We start from the raw sequence: 23,111 nt of genomic DNA on the forward strand, positions 1-23,111 counted from the left end.
GTGCAACCCTTTTTGCTGAAGAAAATACAGTTCCATTTAAAGGAGTAGCAATTTTGGGTTTAAAAACCCAGCTCCTGGAGCTCAGAGTTCTTCTTTAAGCAGGAAAATCACAATTTAGAGCACTTGTTTTTTATGTGTTGTAATTGCCTGAGGAACTGGAGCCATGTCTAATTTTTTGGGAGAGCTATAAATCATTTTTGCCATCTCTTGTTAGAACAATGAGTAAGATGATGTTACAAATGTGGCAAGAAAACACCAGAAATTGCTGTTGCAAAAATCCTTCTGACAGTAATTTTATTAAAATCTTTTCTAAAAATAGGAGTCCAGTCAGCTGGGCAGGAATTCTTGACAGCTCATGATTTCCAAAGAGAGAATCTTACTGGGATTTCAGGAAAATCCAGTTGTGGGTGCTGCAGTGTGCTGGACACCACTGAAAGATGGGGACATAACTGGCCTTGCAAGGCTCAGCTTTGATCTGTGCTGGATTTCAGCCAAGCCTAGCCAGGCTGGGTTTGTCCACACAGTGACCTGGTGTAGGAATTGTGTCCTGGATAAACTGGAGGACGGGGACACCATGTTTCCAAGTGTGTCCTTGCTCCTGGGTGTGTGCAGGGCCTGGTGACCCTCTGAGCTTTTGCTGCTTCTGTGCTGTTGCTCTGGGGCTCTGCTGCAGCTCTGAGGGGCACTTGAAGTCAATTTCTGTTTCCCAAGGCTGTTTTTCCCAGTGTTTTATCCTGGTTGGCAGCAGAACCTGGACTCTTCTCATACTTGTGGGGAAAGAAAAGATTTCTTCAGCTGCATCCACAACTTCCCAGCAAATCCTGCTGTGTAAATAACACTGCACCTCCCATCAGATGTACCCCCTGTGCTGCTCTTTGGGAAATACTGCAAAAATACCTCACAGAGCCTTGGGAATGCTGCAGTGGGGAATGGCAGCAGTGTTGGGATTGCTGCAGTGGGGAATGGCAGCAGTGTTGGGATTGCTGCAGTGGGGAATGGCAGCAGTGTTTGGGAATGTTGCAGTGGGGAATGGCAGCAGGTTTTGGGAATGTTGCAGTGGGGAATGGCAGCAGTGTTGGGAATGCTGAAGTGTGGAACATTGCAGTATTGGGAATGTTGCAGTGTGCTATGTTGCAGTATGGCAGTAGTGCCTGGGAGCGTTGCAGTGCTGGGAACGTTGCAGTGTTGATAATGTTGCAGTATTGGGAACAGTGTTGGGAACAGTGTTGGGAATGTTCAGTGTTGGGAATGTTCAGTGTTGGGAATGTTGCAGTGTTGGGAATGTTGCAGTGTTGGGAATGTTGCAGTATTGGGAACGGTGTTGGGAACGTTGCAGTGTGGAACATTGCAGTGTGGGAACAGTGCTGGGAACAGTGTTGCGAACGTTGCAGTATTGGGAACATTGCAGTTTGGAACGTTGCAGTGTTGGGAACGTTGCAATTTGGAACGTTGCAGTGTTGGGAACATTGCAGTGCTGGGAACAGTGTTGGGAACGTTGCAGTGCTGGAACGTTGCAGTGCTAACAGCTCCCCTGTCTCCAGCCCAGGAAAACAACGTATCCCCTGAAATCCCCCGGGATTAGGCCCAACACGGGCAGGCACGGCTCCACGTCGGGCACGCTGAGGAGCCACCCCCTGCCCCTGGAGAAGGAGCCCAGCAAGATCAGCTTCAGCAGGATCACCGAGGCCGAGCAGGAGACGGCGGCGTCGGCGCCGACCTCCCCCAGCACCCCCTCAACGCCGCCCGTGTCGGCGTCCTCCGAGTTCAGCGTCTTCTTAGACATCGACCTCAACAGTTCCTATGGTAAACAACAACTTCTCGGGGGCTCATCATGGTTGGTGCTGTCCCTCAGGCTCCCCAAATGTATTGGGGGTGCTTGTGTGTGCCAGGATTTAAAAACATAAATTGCAAAATGTGAAGTAATGAAATGAATTCCCAGCGTGAGTTAAATTCTCCAGTTCAGGAATGTCTTACACAAGAAATTCTCATTCGTGTTCGCAGCAGATAAACCTGGGGGGTTCTCTGATCTCTCGGGTTATTCAGGCATTGGTTAGGTGCTGCAGTGCAATGGTTCTGTCTGGAAATGGTTTAATGGATTCTTTTATTTCCCAGGTAACAACAGCATCTTCGCTCCTGTGAACTTGCCTCAGTCGAGTGAGTGTTGGAACTCTGTTAAACTTTAACTCTGCCTTCCTTGGGTTCAGGAGAGCTCGGTGGGGACTAAAATCTGAAATCTGGGATGAGAATGTGGGCTGCATTCAGAAGGGCTCCTTTTAGATCAGATGTCCAGTAAAGAATGTAAAGCCTGAAACTTAAACTGCTGGTTTAGTTTGGGTTGGGTTTTTATCTCCAGGCTCTCACATGATTTTCTTGCTATTTTGAATGTCCTTGATGATTGTTTTGTTTGACTAAAGCTACAAATATAGCAACTCGATAATTTCCTAATTCCATGTAGTGAAAATAACTGCTCTGTTGCTGGGAAGGAAGAGACACATTTTGTACCACACCTGTGAGGGATATCCTGCATTCACCTGTGATTTCAGCTGTTCTTTTTATTTATTCCACACACATTTTTTAAAATATGATTAATTTAATTTCCAGCTGGAGAGCACAGGCCTGATGTAGACACAGAGCTCAGTGCACTCCTAAGAGGAAAAGCAAAGGTGTGACAGAAATCACCAATACAAGTCAGGGGTTGTGTTATGTCTTAATTTGAGGATTTTTCTCTCCCTCTGTAAGAACTCACTTGGAGTTCCCTGGATTTATTTTCCTGGCTCTCAGCATTGCCTGCTGACTCCTGATGCCTTTTTTTGATACTGGACATAGGAGAACACTTTGTGAGGCCTAGATCTGATTAAAGCAGGGAATTAAAGGATTTCATGCTGCTGAAGTTACTGGTTCATGTTGCTGTGGAGCACAAAGATCTCACTTGACTTGCTTTGAGTTTGGCTTGATATTCCAGAATATGTTCCTCAGATATTGCACAAGGAGTAAAAGATCTGCTTTTCCTTCTCCAGAGACTTTCTTCAGCTCTTGGGGGAGCTTCCCTAAACTGAGTGATGAGCCTCAGAACCCTCCTCCACTTCCTCCACGAAAAAAGATGGATCAGGATGCTTCCAATGCTAAGGTATTGCTGTCCTGGATTGAATAACTGTGGTGATAAATTGGGGAATATCTAGAATCATTTCTCTTGGAGAAGACCTTGAAGATTGTCAAGTTCAACCATTGATCCAAACAGGGCTCTGTCAGTGTAAAAGACTTTGAGATGCAGAGCTCCGGTTTCCTGGATTCCCAGTGTCCAAACCCTGCTAGGAATTTCAGGAACAAAGTGTTCACATTCCCATCAAGGGCACAGCTGCCGTGCTTCTGACAGCACCACTAGCAGAGGGCAGGAGAATTCCTCATCTGAATGAAGACTGCTCTTTATCCAAACATCTGGACAAGGGAAATGGCTTTAAACTGAAGAAGAAGAATAGGTTTAGATGGGATGTTGGGAATTGGGAATTCCTGGCTGGAAGGGTGGGGAGGCCCTGGCACAAGTGCTCAGAGAAGCTGTGGCTGCCCCTGAAAGTGGCCAAGGCCAGTTTTGACAGGGCTTGGAGCAGCCTGGGATAGTGGGAGGTGTCCCTGCCCATGGCAGGGGGAGGAATGGGATGGGATTTAAGTTCTCTTCCCACCCAAACCATTCTGGGATTCGGTGCTCTCCATTCCTACACCTCCTTTTTCTCCACCGCAGGGAAATTCCAAGTCTGATGACGATCCTCCAGCAATCCCACCTCGGCAGCCGCCGCCTCCAAAGATCCAGCCTCGCGTTCCTGCTTACAGCGCCCCCCTGGAGCAGCCCCTGCACAGCCCTCCTCCTCCGCCCCCCCGGGACCCCGTCCCCGACACCCCGCCCCCGGTGCCGCTCCGCCCGCCCGAGCACTTCATCAACTGCCCGCTGAGCCTGCAGCCGCCGCCGCTGGGACGCTTCCCCCGGGACCCCGAGTGGCTGCGGGAGGCCGGCTCGGGCCCCAGCTCTCCGGGCACCCCTCCCAGCACCCCCTCCCCGCGGGTGCTGCGCCGCTGCTGCGTCCTCAGCGCCAGCCACAACAACCTGGCCCAGCCGCCCGTGCCGCCCGTGCCGCCCCGGCACAACTCCAGCCCCCAGCTACCTAAACTGCCACCAAAGACTTACAAAAGGGAGCTCTCCCACCCTCCTTTGCACAGACTGTCTTTGCTAGAGAATGCAGAAACTCCTCAATGACCTTAGCCATAGTAGTCATTGACACTGGAATACTGTTTGTAAAGTTCCTCTTTTTTTTTTTTTTTTTTAATTTATTCAAAAAAAAAAAAAGGCAGTGTATTTTAGTATTTTCACAAATTATGCTCTTAAAGTGCTGCTGATCAAAAAAAAAAAAAAAAAAAAAGGTTTAAATTGGAAAAAATTCAGACTACACACATTCCAGCCTGTGTGGTTGGACAGCATTAGCCTCAGGTGAGCAGCAGCATTGCCTTGGTTCACATCCTCAGTGCCGACCGTTCTGCCAGGACACAAAACAGACCTTTTGCACTGTAAACTACACTAAGTGAATTTAAACTGACATCATTTAATTGCACTGAGCCAAAAAAAAGGTGCGTCTGTGGAATTTTTTTTTTCAAATTTAAGCACTAGTGGCCTTTTTTTTAATTAAGGAAACCCAGCAATGGGATGATCAAACAACACAAGGATACAGGGCGTCACAGATATGAAACCTCTGACCACTTGCCTTGAGGTTCCTGAGTGACAGCTCCTGTTCTGGAATATTCTCATGCCATGTCTTAATTGCCATTGATTTGCTGCTGAAGACAAAGAAAAACAATAGGTTGAAATCTAAATACCAAAATATTCCTTTGGTCTTGGTTCTTTGGAGAGAGGATGAAGGAGGAGTACCCGTCTCGGATCTCGGGGAGGATCCCGAGTACTTCACGTGCATCCTGTTCAGATGTGCCTTTTTTGTTTTGATAGGCAAAGGTGTCTTAAGCTAAAGAGTTTGTCTGCTCTTGTGGAGAACAAAGCTATGCGCCTGTACAATTGTTTATATTGTATATTTACAGATATGCTAATGACGTGTATAAATTGAAGTTGACTTCGAGGCCTATAACACAGTCTGCTACTCCTGGGACTGGGTCCGGCCAGCAGCGTTTCCTCTGGCTCGGGAGCAGTCCTGCCTTCCAGACCTAATACCTCCCTTTAGATCTACACTTAACTCGTGACTCCACTTTGGAAATTGGTAGCATTTAAACCAGCAAACACTTCAAGCTTTATTAAACTTTTTAAACTGATAAGTGAATGGAACTTTTCTTTGCCAGTCGAACGCCCGTGTTTGAACTGGTGTGAGAGTGAGTCTGTTTTACTGGTAGTTCTGTAGCAGCATTTATAAAGTGGCCTTCACAAGCCACATTTTATTTACTGGTTTGTGGCCTTTTACTGTGCTTTGTATCAGAGTTCTTAACAAGATTAATAAATCACCCCGGTCTTAATTTTTAAGAGCTTGAGCAGTGCGTGTTCCTTGCAAGGACAAGGTTGGGAATTGCATTTTTGACAATATAAAATGGCCCAATTTTCCATGCTGCTGGTCTCACTTTGGCTCATCCCAGGCTTCCAAATCACACTGCAGCTTCTCATCAGTCTGCCTAAGCTGCTCCCATTGTCTTGGGCATTCCATTTGGAAAATTCTCCTTTTTGGAAAGGAGATAGGACTGAAGAGGAATGTTAATTAGAAATCCCCTGAGTTGGAAGGGATCCATCAGGAGTCCAACTCCTGGCCCTGTACAGGATCATACCAAGAACCCCCAGTTTTCTCCTGGGAAGATGAATTTTTCCATCTATCTCTTGAACACTCTTTTTTTTTTACTGCCTGTCCCCTCTGTGCTCCTTCCCTGAGGAAGAAGAGAGGGTTGGAATCCATTCACACTTTTTATAGGAGAGCTGCTTCGTTTTGCTAAAATAAGGTTCAAGAAGTCCCAAATTTGAGATGCATGGACTGGGAATACGGGTAGGAAATGGAGGATGACTTGGAAAAGTGGAATTCTTTCTTAGATTCTTTGCATTAACTCTTTAGAAGTCCCCACCAGCAGCTATTGCTAAACAAGGAATAATATTTTTTCAGACTTTTGTGTGTTGTTGAAGAAATTCTCTACCACATTTTAGAATATACAGATGTCAGCTTTATGCCTTCCTGTACAAGTGCTTATGCCAGAACCATTTTGAATATTCCACAGTAAAATATATTTTATTAAAATTTCCATATGGCCATGGAAAGTGGGCAAAGGCAGTGAGACTCCCACCAGCATGGTTCAAGAGAGCAATAAATAACATTTCAGTTACTTCATAATTAGAGGGCTAGGTAAAAAGAAAAAAAAAAAAAGACCAAAAAAAAAAAAATTGCTGGAAGGGAAAAATGTGAAATTTGGGTTTGAAGTTGGCTCGTGTGGGAAAAGACGATTCCCTCAGAAAACTTCCCAAGGGAATCTGCTGCCCACCAAGAGGCCTCCCATTGCTCTAAAAGAAATGAAGAAACGAAGTAATAAAACTTTCTTCCATATATCCAAGGGGGGGAATCTAAAACCTTTGCATTTCAAGATGTCAGTGCAGAATCAACTCATATTCCGTTGCTGGATTAAAACCTTTTTTGTGAGTTTTAATATTAAAACCTTTTTGTAGGTTTGTTAAGACCTTTCTGTAGGCTAAGTCCTTTTCTGTAGGTTTATTAAAACCTTTTTCATAGGTGTATGAAGACCTTTTTCATAGGTTTATTAACCTTTTTGTAGGTTTACTAAGACCTTTTTGTACGTTTATTAAGACCTTCTTTGAGTTTATTAAAGCCTTTTTACATTTATTAAGACCTTTTTTAAGTTTATTAAAGCCTTTTTGTATGTTTATTAGGACCTTTTTTGTAGACTTACTAAGACTTTTGGAGGTCTATTAAAACTTTTTTTCTAAGTTTATTAAGACCTTTTCTGGAGGTTTGTTAAGACCTTTTGTAAATTGCGTGAGGGCGGTTTGTAACAAAACCTTGAGGAGAGCTCAGGCTGGAGCGGGTCCGGAGGGACGAGGGAGCGGCTCCTGAGGGCTCCGCGCTCCCTCAGGGCCGCGGATGCCGCAGTCCTGGAATCAACTCCGGCTGAACACGGCTGCCGGAATCCTGGAATCAATTCCGGCTAGACACGGCTGCCGGAATCCTGGAATCATTCCGTCTGGAATAGTCTCCAGACTCACCGCTCGCAGCCTCTCCCGCCGCCCGGAGCGGGAGTCAGCGCCGTCCCCTCACGGCCCGCCCGCCATTTCCTGAGGGGCGGGGCCGCGCCGCCTCAGAGCCGCGGCCATGGCGGGCTTCGTGAGGGAGCTGGAGCGGCGGGCCGGGCCGGCGCTGCGGCTGGAGCAGCGGGCGGCCGGCGGCGTGGGCTGTGTGGTGTGGGACGCCGCGCTGGTGCTCGCCAAGTTCTTGGAGACCGGCGCCTGCCCCCTCGCCCGCCGCCACGTCCTGGAGCTGGGCGCGGGCACCGGCGCCGTCGGCATCATGGCAGCCACGCTGGGGTGAGCGGATTCCCTGCCCGGCGCTGTCTGCTCCCTCAGACCCGTTCGATTCCTTTAAACCCTGTTTTCTGTGCTGTGCGGAGTGTCCCCTGCCATGGCGTTACTCCCTAAGCACGTGTGTGTGTGTTACAGGGCGAACGTGACGGTCACAGACCTGGAGGAGCTGCAGGAGCTGTTGATGGTTAATATTGAGAATAACAAGCACCTGGTCACAGGTTCCGTCCGAGCCAAGGTACTGAAATGGTTTGTATGAGCCTTTATTTAATGTCTCTGGTCAGCTTTAACGGGGATTCTGGGTTCAGATTGAAAAAGAGTCGGTTTAGATGGGATATAGGGAATTGGGAATTCCTGGCTGGAAGGGTGGGATGGTCCTGGCACAAGTGCCCAGAGAAGCTGTGGCTGCCCCTGGAGGTGTCCAAGGCCAGGCTGGACACGGCTTGGAGCAGCCTGGGATAGTGGAAGGTGTCCCTGCCCATGGCAGGGGTGGAATGGGATGGGATTTAAGTTCCCTTCCCACCCAAACTATTTTGGTATTCTGTGATCCTGCACTGCCTTAATTAAATTGCTAAATAACTTCAGACCACTGCTGTGAGAGGGAACTTAATATGAGAACACAATAGTTAACTTTATGCTCAGTCCTTTAGTATGTGTTATCACTAAAACTTCTTTTCACTTCTTGTTGGTTTTTTTCTTGTTTGTTCTTTTTAGGGGTGAAGATGTAACAGAATTTCAGCCTCCCCCCGATTATATACTCATGGCTGATTGCATTTACTATGAGGAGGTAATTGAGGACTTTGCTAAACCCCTACAGAAAGGTTTCTTGGGAAGGGGGTGGGATCAGTGTGTTTAGTATGAGAAGTGTTCAGATAAATATTTTGCTCATGTCATGGTCCCTGTGGTTTATAGGAGTAGGTAGAACAAGACTGGAGAATGCATTTTAATAGATGTAAGGCCATTAGACATAGAACCAGAGATTTTTTGACATTAGGAATGGTGAAGCAGAATGTGAACTGTTGAAATCATTGGTAAATGAAATTTAAAAGTGCTATATCTGCTGTTTGGGTTCTCCTCACGCTTTCCTTGGGAAGGCAAGAGGAGAAATCCTGCCACAGCTGAGTGGTTGTTGTAGTTGCCTCGTGTCCTGAGCTGGAGCTTGTAGGATGTGCACAGAGAGCTGAGGGAAGCTGCAGGACAAGGGAAATAACCTGACAAACCCCATGTCCCAGTGCCCTTCCAATGGCTTTACCAGCCCCTGGCATTGAGTCCCTGCCTGTTAATCCCATTTCCCTCCATTGTGGTCTGGATCTGAGCCATCCTCCAGGAATAATTGAGAAAACTCTCACTTTTGAAACACTCTGAGGAGTACTCGTTGTTGTGTGCCTCGAGGAAGTGCCCACTCAGCAGTGTGGGATGTTTCTGGCTTGGATTCCAGTGCAGTTTTCTTGGTCAGTCTGGGAAATTCTCCTGTGAGTCCCCTTTTCTCCTCTGCTTCCCAGCTTTTTCACCATATTCTTCTTGTCCTAGTTAAAGCACTAAAAATAACCAGCAGAAAAGTGACACTGGGAGGTTCTCTCTGGAGTGAAGACTTTAGCTAGAGGGTATTGTAACCAGAGAAATGAACTTGAAATCCACGTGGGAAATGTTTAACCTTTTTTGGGCAGTCCTTGGAGCCCTTGCTGAAGACCCTGAAGGACCTGACTGGCCCTGACACTTGTGTGCTGTGCTGCTATGAACAGAGGACGATGGGGAAGAACCCTGAAATTGAGAGAAAATACTTTGAAGTAAGTGAGTTTTAAGCGTATTTTCTTTTAGGCTGCTCCATTGAAAGTAGAGGGAAAATACAAAGTTTTGCTCAGGAACTCAAAACTCTCTCCTGAGTGACAGAGGTACTTCTGAAAAAATTCCTTCTCTCTAATGAGAGCCCATTAATAAGTGTTGTAATTGAATGTTCCAGCTGTATCTTGTGTGCAGGTGAGGAAAAGCAGCACAGGGAGCAGCTGTGGGGGATGATGGTCAGTGCAGCTTTAACTCTGCACCTGTGGTGACTGCTGAGAAGCAGCTCTTGTGCAAGAGAGCAGGATTATATATAATACCTGTAATATTGCAAAAAACCATGAAAAGGGTGAGAATTCCCGTGGATTAACAGGTGTGTTAATTGCAGCACCTGTTTGATAATTAGTGCTTCACACTCTGGTGGGGCCCTGGCACTGAGGAGGGCTGTGCTCAGCTCTGCTGAGGTGCTGCTCCCACAATAAACTCAACAGGTGGTGGTGTTTCTGGCTGATTTCTGCATTTTTTAATGATTTATTTCTTTCCTTGCCAGGTTCAGCCCAGGCAATCTGAGCATGGCCCAGAGCTGACACTGGGGGATTTTAGACTGGTTTTTTCTCTCCTCTCCCTTTCAGTTGAGGGGGTTGGCAGACAGGCAGGTGCTGTGGTTTGGCTTAGCATTTTAGGGATTGAAGCAAAATCATGGATTCACAGAATCATTTAGGCTGGAAAAGTCCTTTGAGATCACCCAGTTCAACCATCCCCCAAGCACTGCCAAGGCCATCACTAAGCCATGTCCCCAAGTGCCACATCCACACATCTCTTAAATCCCTCCAGGAGTGTTTTACCACAAGCTTAAGTAGATTTTTCTGGAGTATTGCAGGTGTCTGTAGCTTCAAGTTAGTGCTGGAGCAGTTTAAATGAGGGTGAAGTGCTGGATGGTGGGGAATGTCTGGAATGATTGTGGAACTGTTCTTTGTGGAACAGCTGCTCCAGAGGGACTTTGAGCTGGAGAAAATTCCCCTGGATAGGCACGACGAGGAGTATCGGAGCGAGGACATCCACATCGTGAGCATCCACAGGAAGCAGATGGTAGGCCCACAGACTCCCAGGATGCCTTGGGTTGTTGGGAAGGGACCTTAAAGCTCATCTCATTCCACACCCTGCCGTGGGCAGGGACACCTTGCACTGGAATGGTTCATGGCACCAGCACAGCTACTGCTGCCAGGAATTCCCAGAGCTGCTGTTTCCTTGGCACAGCGTGAGCACTCCAGGGGTGTGCTCCAGTCTGACTGTGAAATTTGGGACCCCGTGGAACCACAGCCCTGCTGTACAAAGGAGCTGCTTTGTTCCCAATCCTGGTGCTCCAGGTGCCAGTCTTCCTCTTCAGCGCTACCTGTGAGCTTCACATTTCTCCTGCTTCCATGCACTGGTGGGCTGGGATCTCCAAACTGGAGTTTAGAGGCACCAAAGTAATAAAAATAAAATGCCTGGTGCCGCTTTTGGCACCGTGGGCTCTGCTGTGCCACCCTCTCCCCAAAACCAGGCTCTAGATGTGATACTCAGCAGCTGCCAGGATTGCTTTGATCGTTTTGGGGTTAACTGATGAAGCGTGAAGAAAATATTTTGCATATTGTGCTGACACAACGTGCAAGCTCAGCTCTTGAACAAAACCAGGCCACTTACAAATCTGTCATCTTTGTGAAAATCTCTTGACAGAATTTCCCATCGTGAGATCTTTGAGCACAGGATGTGTCCCCTGGCAGAGCTCTGGAGCAGCGGGGATGGGATAACACCACAGAGGGACTGCGGTGTGGTTGTGACTCATCTGCACCGAGCAGCTTCTGGCTGGCCGACTCGGCAGCCGAGGTGTCTGACAGCGCCTTCCGGCCGGACAGCTGTGGGCTGGCCGTGTCTGCGGCCCGGGGAGGCGGGGAGTGGAGCCGGAGCGCCCGGACAGCGCGGCGGGGAGTGCTGGTGCCTCTGCTGGGCGCTGCTGCGGGAGCGGCGCTGCCGAGCGCTCACCGAGCCCATCCCAGGGCACCGAGCTGAAACCGCCGGGAGGGGAAAATGGGAGCGGCTCGAACGGCCGGTCAATAAAACTTTGGCACGGGAGTCGGGCTTCACATGGTGGGTTGTTCATTCATCCTGTGCTTCCTGTGTGGTTCCCTCCTGGGAGGTTCATTCCAGGAGCTGGGGCTGTCGTGGTGGTGATTCCTGCACAGATAAAACACCTGTGCAAAATCGTTCTGACTTCTGTTTTCACCTGTGCTTTTCCAGTGCAAAGATCTGCAGTGTTCAAGTTTGACACCTTCAGGTTATTCCGGTGAGCAGGTTCCTTGTGGCTGTTGGTGTTTCTGCCTCTTGGAGCTCAGTGGTGGCTTAGAGGAGGAATTTTGCAGGAATTCTCACTTTTCTGTGGTGGAAGCAGCTGTGGAAGTTGGGTCTGTGACAGAGGCATGAGTTATGTGGCTGAGTTTTCTCTAAGAAGCTGGTGGGTTGGGAGGAGCTTTGTTTGCAGGCTCCCAGGAGTTTCCTGCACCTGCCCTGAGTTCAGGCTCCCTTTATCTCCAGTAAGAGAATTCCTTGCAAACTTCCCACATCCTAAACCACTGTCCTGGCTTGCCGAGCGATGATTAGCGAACACGAGCAGCTAATTTGTCAAACCACACGTGTTATTTGTTACCTTGTTATGAAAAGAGCTCCTTAATTACCCAGTGGCCTGCAGGAAGGGATTTACTGGAACGTTTACACCAACGTGGCTTCCCAAGTGGAAGCTGTGATTGCAGAAAAATGAGGAAAAGATCCCCAAATCCCGGCAGTGGTGGGGATGTTAGCACAAAGGGATGGTGTCGCATTGGGACACTCTGGCACCCTGCTTGGTGGTGGGGGTGATGCAGAGGGGAGCAGCCTTTCCCAAGGGTTTGGAGCTGATGGAATAACTGTGTTTCATCTGCAGCACGTGTGCTATCAGCACTTCCTTTTGCACAGGGCTCGGATCTCTTCTTCAGAAGAAAAAGGGAAGAAGTTGTGCTTTTTCTTCCCTGCTGGCTGCTGCTCTGCTGTGCCCTCAGCTTTGGGCCTGTGTCACTCAGGCTGTGACTGTCCCTGAGTGACAGGGACCTCGTGGGAGGGGGCTGGGTCGTGTCACCCCCTGCGTCACCTCCTGTCACTGGCTGCACCCGGCGAGGGGGATGTAAAACCCAGCTGCTGCTGCTGCTGCTCTGCAGCTATGAGAGGAAACTGCCGCTAACCAGGGCAGCAGGGCGGGGCCCCCTGTCCCCAGAGCCACCACGTGAAACTGCTGCTTTTGGGGGAGGAAAAAGGGCTTTGGGAAAGGGGATGAGATCCCACTGGGGCTCAGCTCCACCGTGTCTGGAGAGGCTGCCTGCTCTGAGCTAGGAGGGGATGTGGAGCCCTCATGGAAAACAGGATGCGAGGGAGGGTGGTGATCCTGCCTCTTGCCAACCTCTCTGTTCTCTCACCTGTCCTGTTTGTCCCAGTTGGACTTGCCCTGATTCCTTGGAGAGTTTTGGTGCCACTTTCCTGGAACACAGGCTCTTTGGAGAAGTCTGGCTGTGACAGAGTCAGGGTCTGCCCAGCCTTGGGGGCACAGCAGGTGCTCAGGAGAATTCCTGTCCCTGGCAGTCCCTCCTGCCATGCCAGCTCAAATCTGTCCCAGCTCTCCATGTAAGAGAGCTCACCCTGTGCTGTGCCTCACCTTGCTGAGATTTGTCCTCACAAGAGAGAGCAGGAACCTCCCTGTGCTGCTGCTGTGGGAGCTGGTTTGGTGTCACAAGCAAAGACATTTGGGAGTTTGAGGCATTTGCCTGAAGTCATGCTTAAATTGTGGATAATTTCCTGGCATGGCTCCAACACCAGCCCAAGCCATGGGAAACTGTGTGGGCTGTGCTGTGGAGGTCACGCGTGATTTTCCTGGGAGAGCCTTGGTGCTCCTGTGCTGGATCAGCCCACAGCCCTGGAGGGTGCTCTGCCCTGTCCCTCTGGTGACAGCAGTGGCAGTGCCACCATCCCGTGGTGCCTCTGTGGCTCTGCTGGGCTGCTCACTGCTGGCTGTGCAGCCAGTGGAGCTGTTCCAGCTCCACTTGGATCGAGGGCACGCGGTCTGGGAGGGAGCACAGTGTGTGATGCCAGCTCAGCACCAGCCACATCAGTCACTGATGGCTTCTTGTCATGGTGTCAGGCACAAACTGCAGGACCCTCAGTGCTGCTTGAGTATTTTTCCCTTTTCTAGGACAAGCAGGAGATGCAGGGTAGCTGCCAGGAGGAGTGCTGGTGTCCAGATCTGGTCATCACTGAGTGATTCCTGGTGCTGCTGCAGAGCCCCTGGGACTGTGTGAGGCCAGGACCTGCTCCCACACATCCCTCAGGGCTGGTGGCTTTACTTGGGAAAGTGTTCTCCCCAGCTGTGTAATCGTTTTCTGTGGCATGTAGTCCTGGACAAATGGATTCTCCTCTTAGAAAATGACACTTCTTGCCAGCAGCATTAAGGACAAGGGTTTTTATTCCTGTGGCTCTGCTCCCCCCAGCTGCAGTGGGCTCCCAGTCCGTTAAACGGTGCCTTGGGTTGATCGTGTGGCTGCTGTTGTGCCACTTCCTGAGCCCCAGCCAAGGAGCAAACAGCACACTGACAAAGGCAGGGTGACAATCACTCAGCAGCTCAGTGACAGGAGGTGACATCTGGGGGCTCTCCCATCCCTGCTGCACCTGCCCCCCACCTCAGGGGGCCCTGGGAGGTGGGCAGTGCATGGAGGGCCTGGACCAGGGGGAATGGCTTCCTGCTGCCAGAGGCCAGGGTTAGTCTGGATGTTAGGGAGAAATTTTTGGCTGTGAGGGTGGGCAGGCCCTGGCACAGAGTGCCCAGAGCAGCTGTGGCTGCCCCTGGATCCCTGGAAGTCAGGTTGGAAAGGGCCTGGATCAACCTGGGGTAGTGGAAGGGTGTGGAACAAGATGAGCTTTGAGGTCCCTTCCACCCCAAACCATTCAGCAATTTCATGATTTCAAACCCCTGGTGTTTTGGCAGCCCAGCCGGGGGGATGGGGACACTCCTTGGTGACAGTGGTGGTGTGGATGTGGCTCCTTGCCCAGCACATGTTCCCAGCACTGCCCCACGAGTGCCTGTAGGGCGTGTGGGATGCCAGGAGAGGGATCCCAGCCTTCCCCTCCTGAAATGGTGTCAGTTTGATCTGCTTTGCTTGCTGCTGGTGCAGTGTCCTGTCATCCCAGGGTGGGGAAGCCGTGGGACCGCAGTCTTGTGGTCTCCTTTCACATCCTGAAACAAAAAAAAGGAAAGTTTCTTTTCTGAGGCCATGCAAATCCTGAGGTTTGTGCAGCAGAGGCCCTGGAGCTCCTGTTCTGCACTCGTGGGCAGCCAGAGCTGTGGTTTCCAGCCCCCAGGGGGTGACCAGGACCTCCAGGGTGATGGTGGCCCATGTTTGTGTCCAAGTTTAGGGTCTTCTTCTGAGGATCAGCTTCTCCCAGCCACCATCCCGTGTGAAGTGGAAGAAAGATGTCAAGGAGCAGAGAAAGGGGTGGCTGAAATTCTGTCAAACTATTTTGGCCTGTGGAAACATTTTTGAAGGAAGTTTCCCAAATTCCCCTGTGGGATGGTTGTCTGGGTCTAGCCTGGGTTTGCCATGGGAGGTTTCTCACATCCCTGTGAGTTATGGGACCTCGTGCCCAGGCAGCACCTCCATCTTCAGCCCTGTAATTACCTTGTGCCAGATATTCCTGCCCTCACCAGCTCCCCTGAGGAATGTGGGAGCAGCCGAGGGCTTATGGGGTGACTCTGGTCAGGAGGTGAAACAGGGCTCCTGCTTTGGTGTGGCTGTTTCTTAATCCTCTTGTGCTCCTGGATTTGCTTTTTTGGGGGGTCTATAAAAAAAGGAAATCTATAAAACAGGAAAGGCTGTGGAAGTGAGAAGGCAGCAGTGGGCAGGAGGGAAGTGGGGGTGCCTGGGGAAGCAGCCGGGCTGGGCTGTGCTCCCTGGTGCCCTGCCAGCGCCAGCGGGAAGTGCAGGACGGCGCCGTGCCCAGCGGCCAGCAGGACGGGGAGGACGCGTGGCAGAGCCCTCTCCGTGCACGCTGCCATGAGTTCGCCCATTCCCTTCCTCTCCCTGTGACCCGGGAGAGGAAAAAAGGCACATTTTTCCCTCTGGAGGAGGGTTTGCTCAGGGTGATGCAGCGCTGGCAGCCTTGAGGCCCCATCCCGGCATGTCCCTGTCCCTGCGTGTCCCCGGCCGTGCTGAGCCCGCGCTTCCCATTGTGCCCGAATCCTCTGACTCATCCGTCTCTGCTCCGCTCCAGTGCAGTCCCTGGCGCGTGGCAGCCACCGGCTCACGGCGTTTCTGTTCCCCCTGGGGGGCAGCGATCCGCCGCTTCCCCCGCTCTGCCCGTCCCGCCTCCGGCTCCGCATCAGCGCGGTCCTGGCCTGACACCCTCGGAGCAGGCGCTCAATCCCCTCCGGTTTGGATCCCTGCATCCCCAGAGGGCAAATAGTGCCGGGGCTGGGTGTCTCCCTGGCTGCTCCCTGCCTCGCCACACACATCCGTGCCCTCATGCCAGCACCGGCTGCCATGCCCCGAGTGGAGCACGGAGCCGTTCCCAGTGCAGGCTCTGGAGTCTGCTCTGAAGCGGTGGATGTAGCTGGTGACAGTTTCTGTGGGTTTTGCTCCCCCTGCCCAGCCCAGCTGATGCCTGGTGGGCTCTGAGGGCTGGCAGGGCTGTGTGGATCCACTTCCCTGCGGATTCCCAAGCTCCAGCCACCCTTGCTGAGTGCAGGATCCCATAGGATGCCTTAAATAAAAAAAATAAAAATAAAAATAAAAACCCCACAAAACAGAAATAACCTGGAGCAGCTGCCCCGAGGCTGCTGCTTCACCCTGCCAAGCATGTTCAGGTGCTAAATCCAGCATGGCTGGTTTGTGGGCAGGGCATCACTTTTTTGGGGAGTGCTCCATTTTTGGGTGAGCACATCAATTTTGGGATGCTTATTTCAGGGAGAGCAGCGTGGATTCAGGTGTTGCTTCCCACAGCATTTTCTGGCACATGCAGGTCCCTGAGACATCCGAGAGCCCTGGCAGGAGAGGAAGTGAAGTGGGGAGGGACAGGTGGGCTCTGTGAATCCCACAGGAGCTGGAGGACTCCCACTGGAGCCAGGAGGTCCCCAGGGAAGGCGAGAGGATCCCACCACCCACACCATGGCTGAGTCACTCCTGCAGGTCTGGCACACTCAGGAGTGTTTTGCACCCACCACCCCATGTCCTCCATCCCATCCAGGTGCCCAATTTCCTTTGGATTTGAGTGCAAGGAAGGAGTTAAGCAGCTACAGGCTTGTGTGGATTTGGGCCAGATATTTAAAGATCCAGGGCTGAGAAGGGAAAGGGGAGGTGTGATACTCTCCAAACGCTCCCTGCAAACACCTCAGAGGCTCCCACTGCCGGTGCCGTCCCCGCGCTCCCGACAGCGGCTGCTGGGGGAGAGGCACAAAATGCCTTGCTGCTATTTTTAGCTCTTCCACGGTGTCATTAGAATAATCTGGGATTGGAGAATGCTGCTGTGCAAAATTGCCTGGAAGGTAGAACTCAAAATGTGAAGGTTTGGGATGCTGCAGGTTGAGGTGGTGGAGATGGAGAGGAGACACATGGCAATGGTCCAGTGGGAGCTGCCCAGGGAGCGCCGGTGGTGACAGGGACAATCCGTGCTGCTGTGACACAGCAATTAATAGATACGTCCTTAATTACATCCCAGGAGAGGGGGTTTAAATAGAGACGAGGCACCTGCCAGGGTGGGTTATCCAGGCCAATGGGACATGCTCAGCCCTGGGCCAGTGCTGGGGACACCTCTGCAGCCTTGTCAGTGGTGCCACCAGGCTCCTCACCCTGTCCATGACAGTGTCCCCTCAGGACAGCCCTTGCAGATGCTGTCTGGAGCCCGATGTGTAGGGAATAAAATTCATCAGGAAGAGCTGAGCTAAATGGAGGAGCTCAGCAAGGCCTTGTCAGGGAATGTCCTGCTGAAGCAGGACCAAACCGGCAGAAACTACACCCAGAAGTGGCTCCCTCTGACCCAGAGCTCATGCTGGAGTCACAGCCCTGGGCCCTGGCCCAGCTCACAGCCACCCTCAGTCCCCCTTGGGGTCACCTGCCCTCCTCCTCCTCCTTTGTCCCTTGGACAACTTGGCAAAGTCCAAAGCTAAACATTAGCTCAGGTCTGGGAGCAGCTGCCAATGGTCAGTGTGCTGCCCTCAGCCTCCCCTGGCTGGTTGGACCTCGTCCCCTGTGACTCAGCCTCTGTTTCCACGAGTTTCTCCACCTCATTTAAGGTACAGCCTGGTCCTTCTGCAGCCCCTGGGGCCAACCATCGTTTATTCACCTTCTACCCAATCTGTGCCTGGAAAAGCAGCATCTCCCTGGCACATCCTTTCTGCCCCACCAAAGCCCTTCCTCATTGTTCTGCTGCCTGTGCACTCTCCAGGTCCCCTTGCCCCCCATATCTCCCTCCCCCTCTCTATCCCAGGAGTTTCACCATCCCAAAATTATCTGATTTCACATCCCAACTGCAGCTTGAGTTCAGCCTGGCAAAAGCTGCAAATCCAAACTGTTGGGTTTTTCTTTGGCTTTTCTTTTTCTTCACTCTGGTTCTGGTAGGGTTTCACTGGGACCATCCTGAATTTGTGCTACCTCCATGCTGAGTCTTTTCTTCTTCTTGGCAAACAAGATCATGGGAAAAACTTGGGACACTTGGGAGTGTGGCCAGGTTGGAGAACATCCTTCCAACCCCCAGCCATCCTCCTTGCCAGGTTGGAGGTGGACCAGAGCATCTTCCTCTGCAGCCAGACATGAAACAGAGCTCAGAGACTCATGGCAAACCCTGAGCAAGGGAAATTAAGTCTTGGAGGCTGAGTGAGACCACAGGGATGTTTGGAGTGGGGCCTTGGAAGCTGGTACCACAACCAAGCACTCTGGGAAACTGGGAAAAAAAGAGTCACCCCCAGCAGAGCGACGGCCACGAGCCCCAGACCACCTCCCCTCCCTCACTCCTTGGCCAGACACAGCTCTCGGCTCTCAGGTCCTGTTTTTGGGAATAAACCCACTCAAGGCAGGGATGGCTCCTCCACCCCCAGCGTTGCCATCCCACCCACCCCTGCCGCGGCTTCCCTTGAGCGCGATCCTTGCGCGGTTAATTGGATTTGGCCGCTGCGACAGAAGGGCCGGGCGGGGATTAGGGTGAAGGGGAGGAATTACAGGCGGGGGCGGGAGCTGCCCTCGGGGTCTTTTGTCCCCGAGGATTATTGGCAGGGGCTGAGGACGGGGTTGGATGTTCGGGAATTGCAGTCGGTGCGATGGTGGTTGGTGTGGTCGCTTTGTCACAGCGCCGTGGGTGGCCCTGGGGAGGGTGTGGGGGACATGGCATCGACCCCGTCCATGGACAGAGCTGCAGCTCTCCTCAGGCTCAGGGCTCGGTGCTGGAAATGAAGGATACTCCCGGTGCCTTTGTGGGAAGGAGGCTGCTCTGTCCTCATCCAAACCCAGGGCCTGCCCAATGCACTGGACACAGACACCCAAAAAGTCTTAAACTAGGGAAAAAAAAAAAAAAAAAAAGCTTGGTGGTGCCAGCACTTGGGATTTTTGGCAATTCCTGGGGTGGGGAGGACACTGGATCTGCTCCAAGTCATCTGGGAGCTGATAAACCAGCCAGAGCATGGTTTATCCAACCAACCCAAAATTCAGAAGCCAGTGTGGGTGAGAAAGCGATGTAGGACAGTAGCTGGAAGTCACCAAGTCACCTCCCTGCTCAGAGACCAGGCATCCCCTGGATGAGGCAAATTCACGTTGTGGCACTGTGGGAATTCCAGAGGCAAATCCTGGGGGCAAATCCCGAGGACTTGGTGAGGCAGCAGGAGCCAGCCCAGACCGTGTCACCCTTTATCTTGGCAGGGCACTGCCATCCCCTCCCTTCTCCCATATTTATTTTGGGAGACTGGAGAGAGCACGGCTCGTCCTTGCAGCCACGCTGCTCTGCAGGACCCAAATCCATCTGGGAGGGCCGGGAGCTGCTCGGGGCAGCCGGAGCCGTGCAGGGCAAGTTGGAGCAGTCCGGGAACAGGAAATACCTGCTGCACCTCATGGCAGGGATTACGGGCGTGGCCAGGGGGCGGGGATGCCACGGGCTCAGAGACTCTGCTCCCAGATTCTGCTCCCAGACTCTGCTCCCAGACTCTGCTCCCAGACTGCTCCCGGACTCATGGCTTCAGCCGTAAAAAAAGGAGGAGGAGTGACCAAGGATCAGGAGCCGTGCGCTTTGTACCATCACGGCCCAGGAGCTGTGGGAAGAGGCACCAGCCAGCCTGAGGATGGCCAGAAATCTCCTTTTCCACCCAAATCTCCTTTCCCAGTTCTCTGCTTGCGACCAAAATCAACAGGTCTGGCAAAGCCAGGAATGTGATTTCACTCAGGGAAAACCGGGTGATTCCATAGGGAAGGGATGGCAACACAACGGGCTCTGGGCTCTGCTGGGCTCTGAGGTCAGCCTGACAACCTTTGGGTGTTTCCTGCAGGAGAGCAGGGAGGTTTCACACTGCCCAAGGCGGTGCTCAGCGTCCACCGTGCAGGAGTTAATTGGGTTTTCTTTTTGTTAATTGCGAGGGGAAGTGAAGAATGCCCTTAATTAATTGGAGGGCAAATCAGCCGTGCAGAACGGGCCAGATTTACCAACCCATGCACAAAAATCCCAGCTCTCCCCCTTGCCATAGCAACGGGAAAACACGGGGGATTCTGCTCATTCAGCCAAAAATCCAGCCAGGATACCCTCCTGTGTTACCCTCGCTGGTGAACAGATCCTTCCCAGGGAAAATTAAGACTCCAAATAATATTTTTTGGGGATTAAAAGACTCCTGGGGAGGTCTGGGTGCATGGAATGGTTGGATTTGCCTTGTGCTGAGGGGCCTTGGTGGGTTTTGATGGGACCTGTCTTGACTGGAGGCATCCTGTAAGATCCAGTGCCGAGCCCTGGGAAGGTTGGTTGTTCCAGGAGGGATGTGGTTCTCTCCAGGTTCTCCCACCCCTCTTCCCAGCATGACCTAAATCCATCTGTATGGGAAGTGGGGTGGGACTAACATATTCCCCTCTGCATAAATAATAATAAAACAATCTGCCCTAAAAAAATATAATACAATTCACTCTTGTGAATCAAACTTTGGGAGCAGGGAAAGGCTTTGGAGAGACCCCAGAGCTCGCCTCCGCAGCCGCTCCCAGTGGGAAATTAGATGTTTTCTGCACTTCCATTCCAAGCCTGAAACATCCCTGCCGAGACAGCTGGTTCCACAGGTCCAAAAAAAAAACCCCTGTGTGAGTATGAAAATCATATTGAAAAGAGCTGAAATTTAATTAGGTCACATCCTTGTGATCTGGTGATGCAAATCAGCGCCTGGCACACCGAGGCTCTGCCTGGAAAATGTGACAGTGGTTAATGAGGAAAGCACGCCGGTGGGATTTCCCTCCCAGGCTGAACAGCTGGGGAAAACATCAGGAAAACTTTGTATCCCTCTGGATTGCTGTCAGCTGAAACCCTCCTGAGGGGCTGCTCCTGGCCTGGAGCAAACCAGGGGCTCCCACGCAGGGCTGCAGTGAGGGCGATGCTCATGGGCATTGGGATGAAGTCAGTCCCTGGATTGGCACTGCCATGCCCACTGGAGCTTGCCCAGGGAGGCCAACGGGCACTGCCAACCCCCCAGCTGTGGGATGTGGGTCAGTATTGACCCTCTGATTCATCCACACCCACTCTGAGTGCCATGGATTGACAAGTGAGTGCTGAAGTTCATGGTCCAGTTCGTGGTGCTGAGATTGATCCCCCCAACATCTCTGTGGTGGGGCTGGTCCCACCTTCCTTTTGGGGAGAAAACCCAATGTTTTTTATACATGCTGTCCAGGACATGTCCTAGGTGTAAATCCATGGGGAGAACTCCCCACAGAACCCTTGGGGGATTTCTCATGATCCCCCATATCTCTTGTTGCCTCTGGGATCAAATAACTCTCCACTTCCAGCTTTGGTTCTGGAAAATGAAAGGAAAACTTTCTCCCAACGCCAGCAGCAGCTTTTCCACCACATTCCCGTGATCCAGCCTCCTGCAACCCCACTTGAGATGTCTCAGCTATTTTACACACACTTCTAAGTCTCAGTTTGGGAGGAGAGAGCCAGGCCACAGCTCCATTGCTTGGCAACAGATTTCCTTCCCAAAAATCCCACCCCAACCCCAAGTGTTATATATAATTCAGTGGGAAGGCCCGCAGGCAACGCCCTGAGAACGCTGCTGGGGCAGCCTGAGCTGTGAGAGCTCTGTGGAGGGGATATTTTGGGAAGAGGGAAGTTGGTGCTGGGAAGACACAGCTGGGAGGTGGGGAGGTGCTCCCAAGGGCTCACACTCGTGTAAAAAAAGGGCAGAAATGCCCAGATCCAGTTCCTGCATCTCCCATAAACCAAGAGAGGATGATGTGTCTGCCCAAAAAATCACATGGCAGCACTTGGAGCCACATCAGAGCCTTCTTTTCCTTGCCATGAACCCCCAGCAGCCCAGAGGAGCTGGGGCTGCCCCTGGATCCCTGGAAGGGCCCAAGACCACTTTGAAAAGGGTTTGGAGCAACCTGGGATGGTGGAAGGTGTCCCTGCCCAAGGCAGGGAGTTGGAGCTTTAAAGTCCCTTCTAAACCAAACCATTCTGGGATTCTGTAACGTGTGGTGTCATCGGGTTTATCTGATCCATAAAATCTGGGATTCATTCAACACAGAGATAAACCTTTCAATTTATTTGTACATATATAAATACATATGAATCTTTGCAATTGGAGCCAGTAGCTGTCTTTGGGGTTTTTCCCCCTTTTCTTGAGCTCACCCCCAGCACAGAAATAGATTTAGATCCAGTTTAAATCCACATTTAAAGGCATTTCCAGCCAGCTCCAGGCCTGAGCACGGCCCCACGCATGGACTGCAGCCAAGCTGAGCGTGTTGGATGTTGGCTGTGCTGCAGAAACATCATCCCATTCTTCTTTCCAAGAGCTCCAAGCTGACAAAGCAGCTGGCCTGGAAAGATGCTCAGGGAGCTCCAGCCCTGGATCACCCAACCCTGGCAGCTGGGAAGAGCTGCTGGTCCTCCTGCTCCAGTTGGCCTTTTCCAGCTTTATTCTGAGGGAGCAGCACAGATCCCACCAAAGCTCAAGGAGAGGTGTGGGACCTGCTGGAGGATGCAAATCCCCAACCTGCTGCTTCTCCTGGGTAATAGATCCTGCAAACCAACATGCCACGTGCATCCCCCTTCCAGCCCAGACAAGGCCTTTGCCAGCACAAGCAATGCCAGCACAGCTGGAGTCTGGATTTCCTTGTATGTTTGGGAAGCAGCTTCTTATCTTGCATTAATTGCTTTGTTAATTACCCTCATCCCCCTCCCAGCGTCTCTGGGGGAGCAGCTGATGATGCACTCGTTGGCCACACCGGATCACCGGGGTTTTTTTCCCAACCCTGTTTATTTATTAGCTGGGATTACCTTCAAACTAACAGGATTGAATATTTTTGTTCCACTTGGCCAAGACTTTACAGACCGTGGAGAGGCAGAAATCGCTGCCACACACCCACAACACGGGCAGAGGCACCGAGGTCGGGGACGGGGCAGCCGGAGCGGCGTCCCAATCCCAAAGGGCCCTGGGGAAGCAGCAGCTTGGGCATCGTTTTCCCCCCGTGCTGCTCCCAAAAGCCTGGCTGCTGGCACTGAA

The 23,111-nt window shown here is 51.7% G+C and overlaps 2 protein-coding genes across 3 annotated transcripts in view; both read left to right on the top strand.

The window, feature by feature from the left end:
• SOS2 (SOS Ras/Rho guanine nucleotide exchange factor 2) overlaps window positions 1-5,509 on the top strand; it is a 49,139-nt gene extending 43,630 nt beyond the window's left edge. The window contains exons 20-23 of the mRNA XM_059850701.1: window positions 1,542-1,803; window positions 2,113-2,154; window positions 3,018-3,127; window positions 3,737-5,509. Of these exons, the coding sequence (XP_059706684.1) occupies window positions 1,542-1,803; window positions 2,113-2,154; window positions 3,018-3,127; window positions 3,737-4,246 (924 nt within the window). The 3' untranslated portion in view covers window positions 4,247-5,509. The remainder of the gene's footprint in view (window positions 1-1,541; window positions 1,804-2,112; window positions 2,155-3,017; window positions 3,128-3,736) is intronic.
• A 1,806-nt stretch (window positions 5,510-7,315) lies between these two features.
• Window positions 7,316-11,443, top strand: VCPKMT (valosin containing protein lysine methyltransferase). Of its 2 annotated transcripts, XM_059850703.1 has the most exons (6): window positions 7,322-7,558; window positions 7,691-7,801; window positions 8,267-8,339; window positions 9,220-9,339; window positions 10,316-10,420; window positions 11,048-11,443. In XM_059850703.1, the coding sequence occupies exons 1-6, from the start codon at window positions 7,347-7,349 to the stop codon at window positions 11,060-11,062; spliced, it is 636 nt and encodes a 211-aa protein (XP_059706686.1). In that variant the 5' UTR covers window positions 7,322-7,346; the 3' UTR covers window positions 11,063-11,443. The 2 variants fall into 2 exon arrangements, with proteins under 2 accessions (XP_059706685.1, XP_059706686.1); XM_059850702.1 differs by lacking the exon at window positions 11,048-11,443 and having other exon boundaries at window positions 7,316-7,558; window positions 10,316-10,854.
• Window positions 11,444-23,111: the final 11,668 nt, after the last annotated feature.

This window comes from Haemorhous mexicanus, chromosome 6 (genome assembly GCF_027477595.1).
Source record: "Haemorhous mexicanus isolate bHaeMex1 chromosome 6, bHaeMex1.pri, whole genome shotgun sequence".
NCBI lineage: Eukaryota > Metazoa > Chordata > Aves > Passeriformes > Fringillidae > Haemorhous > Haemorhous mexicanus.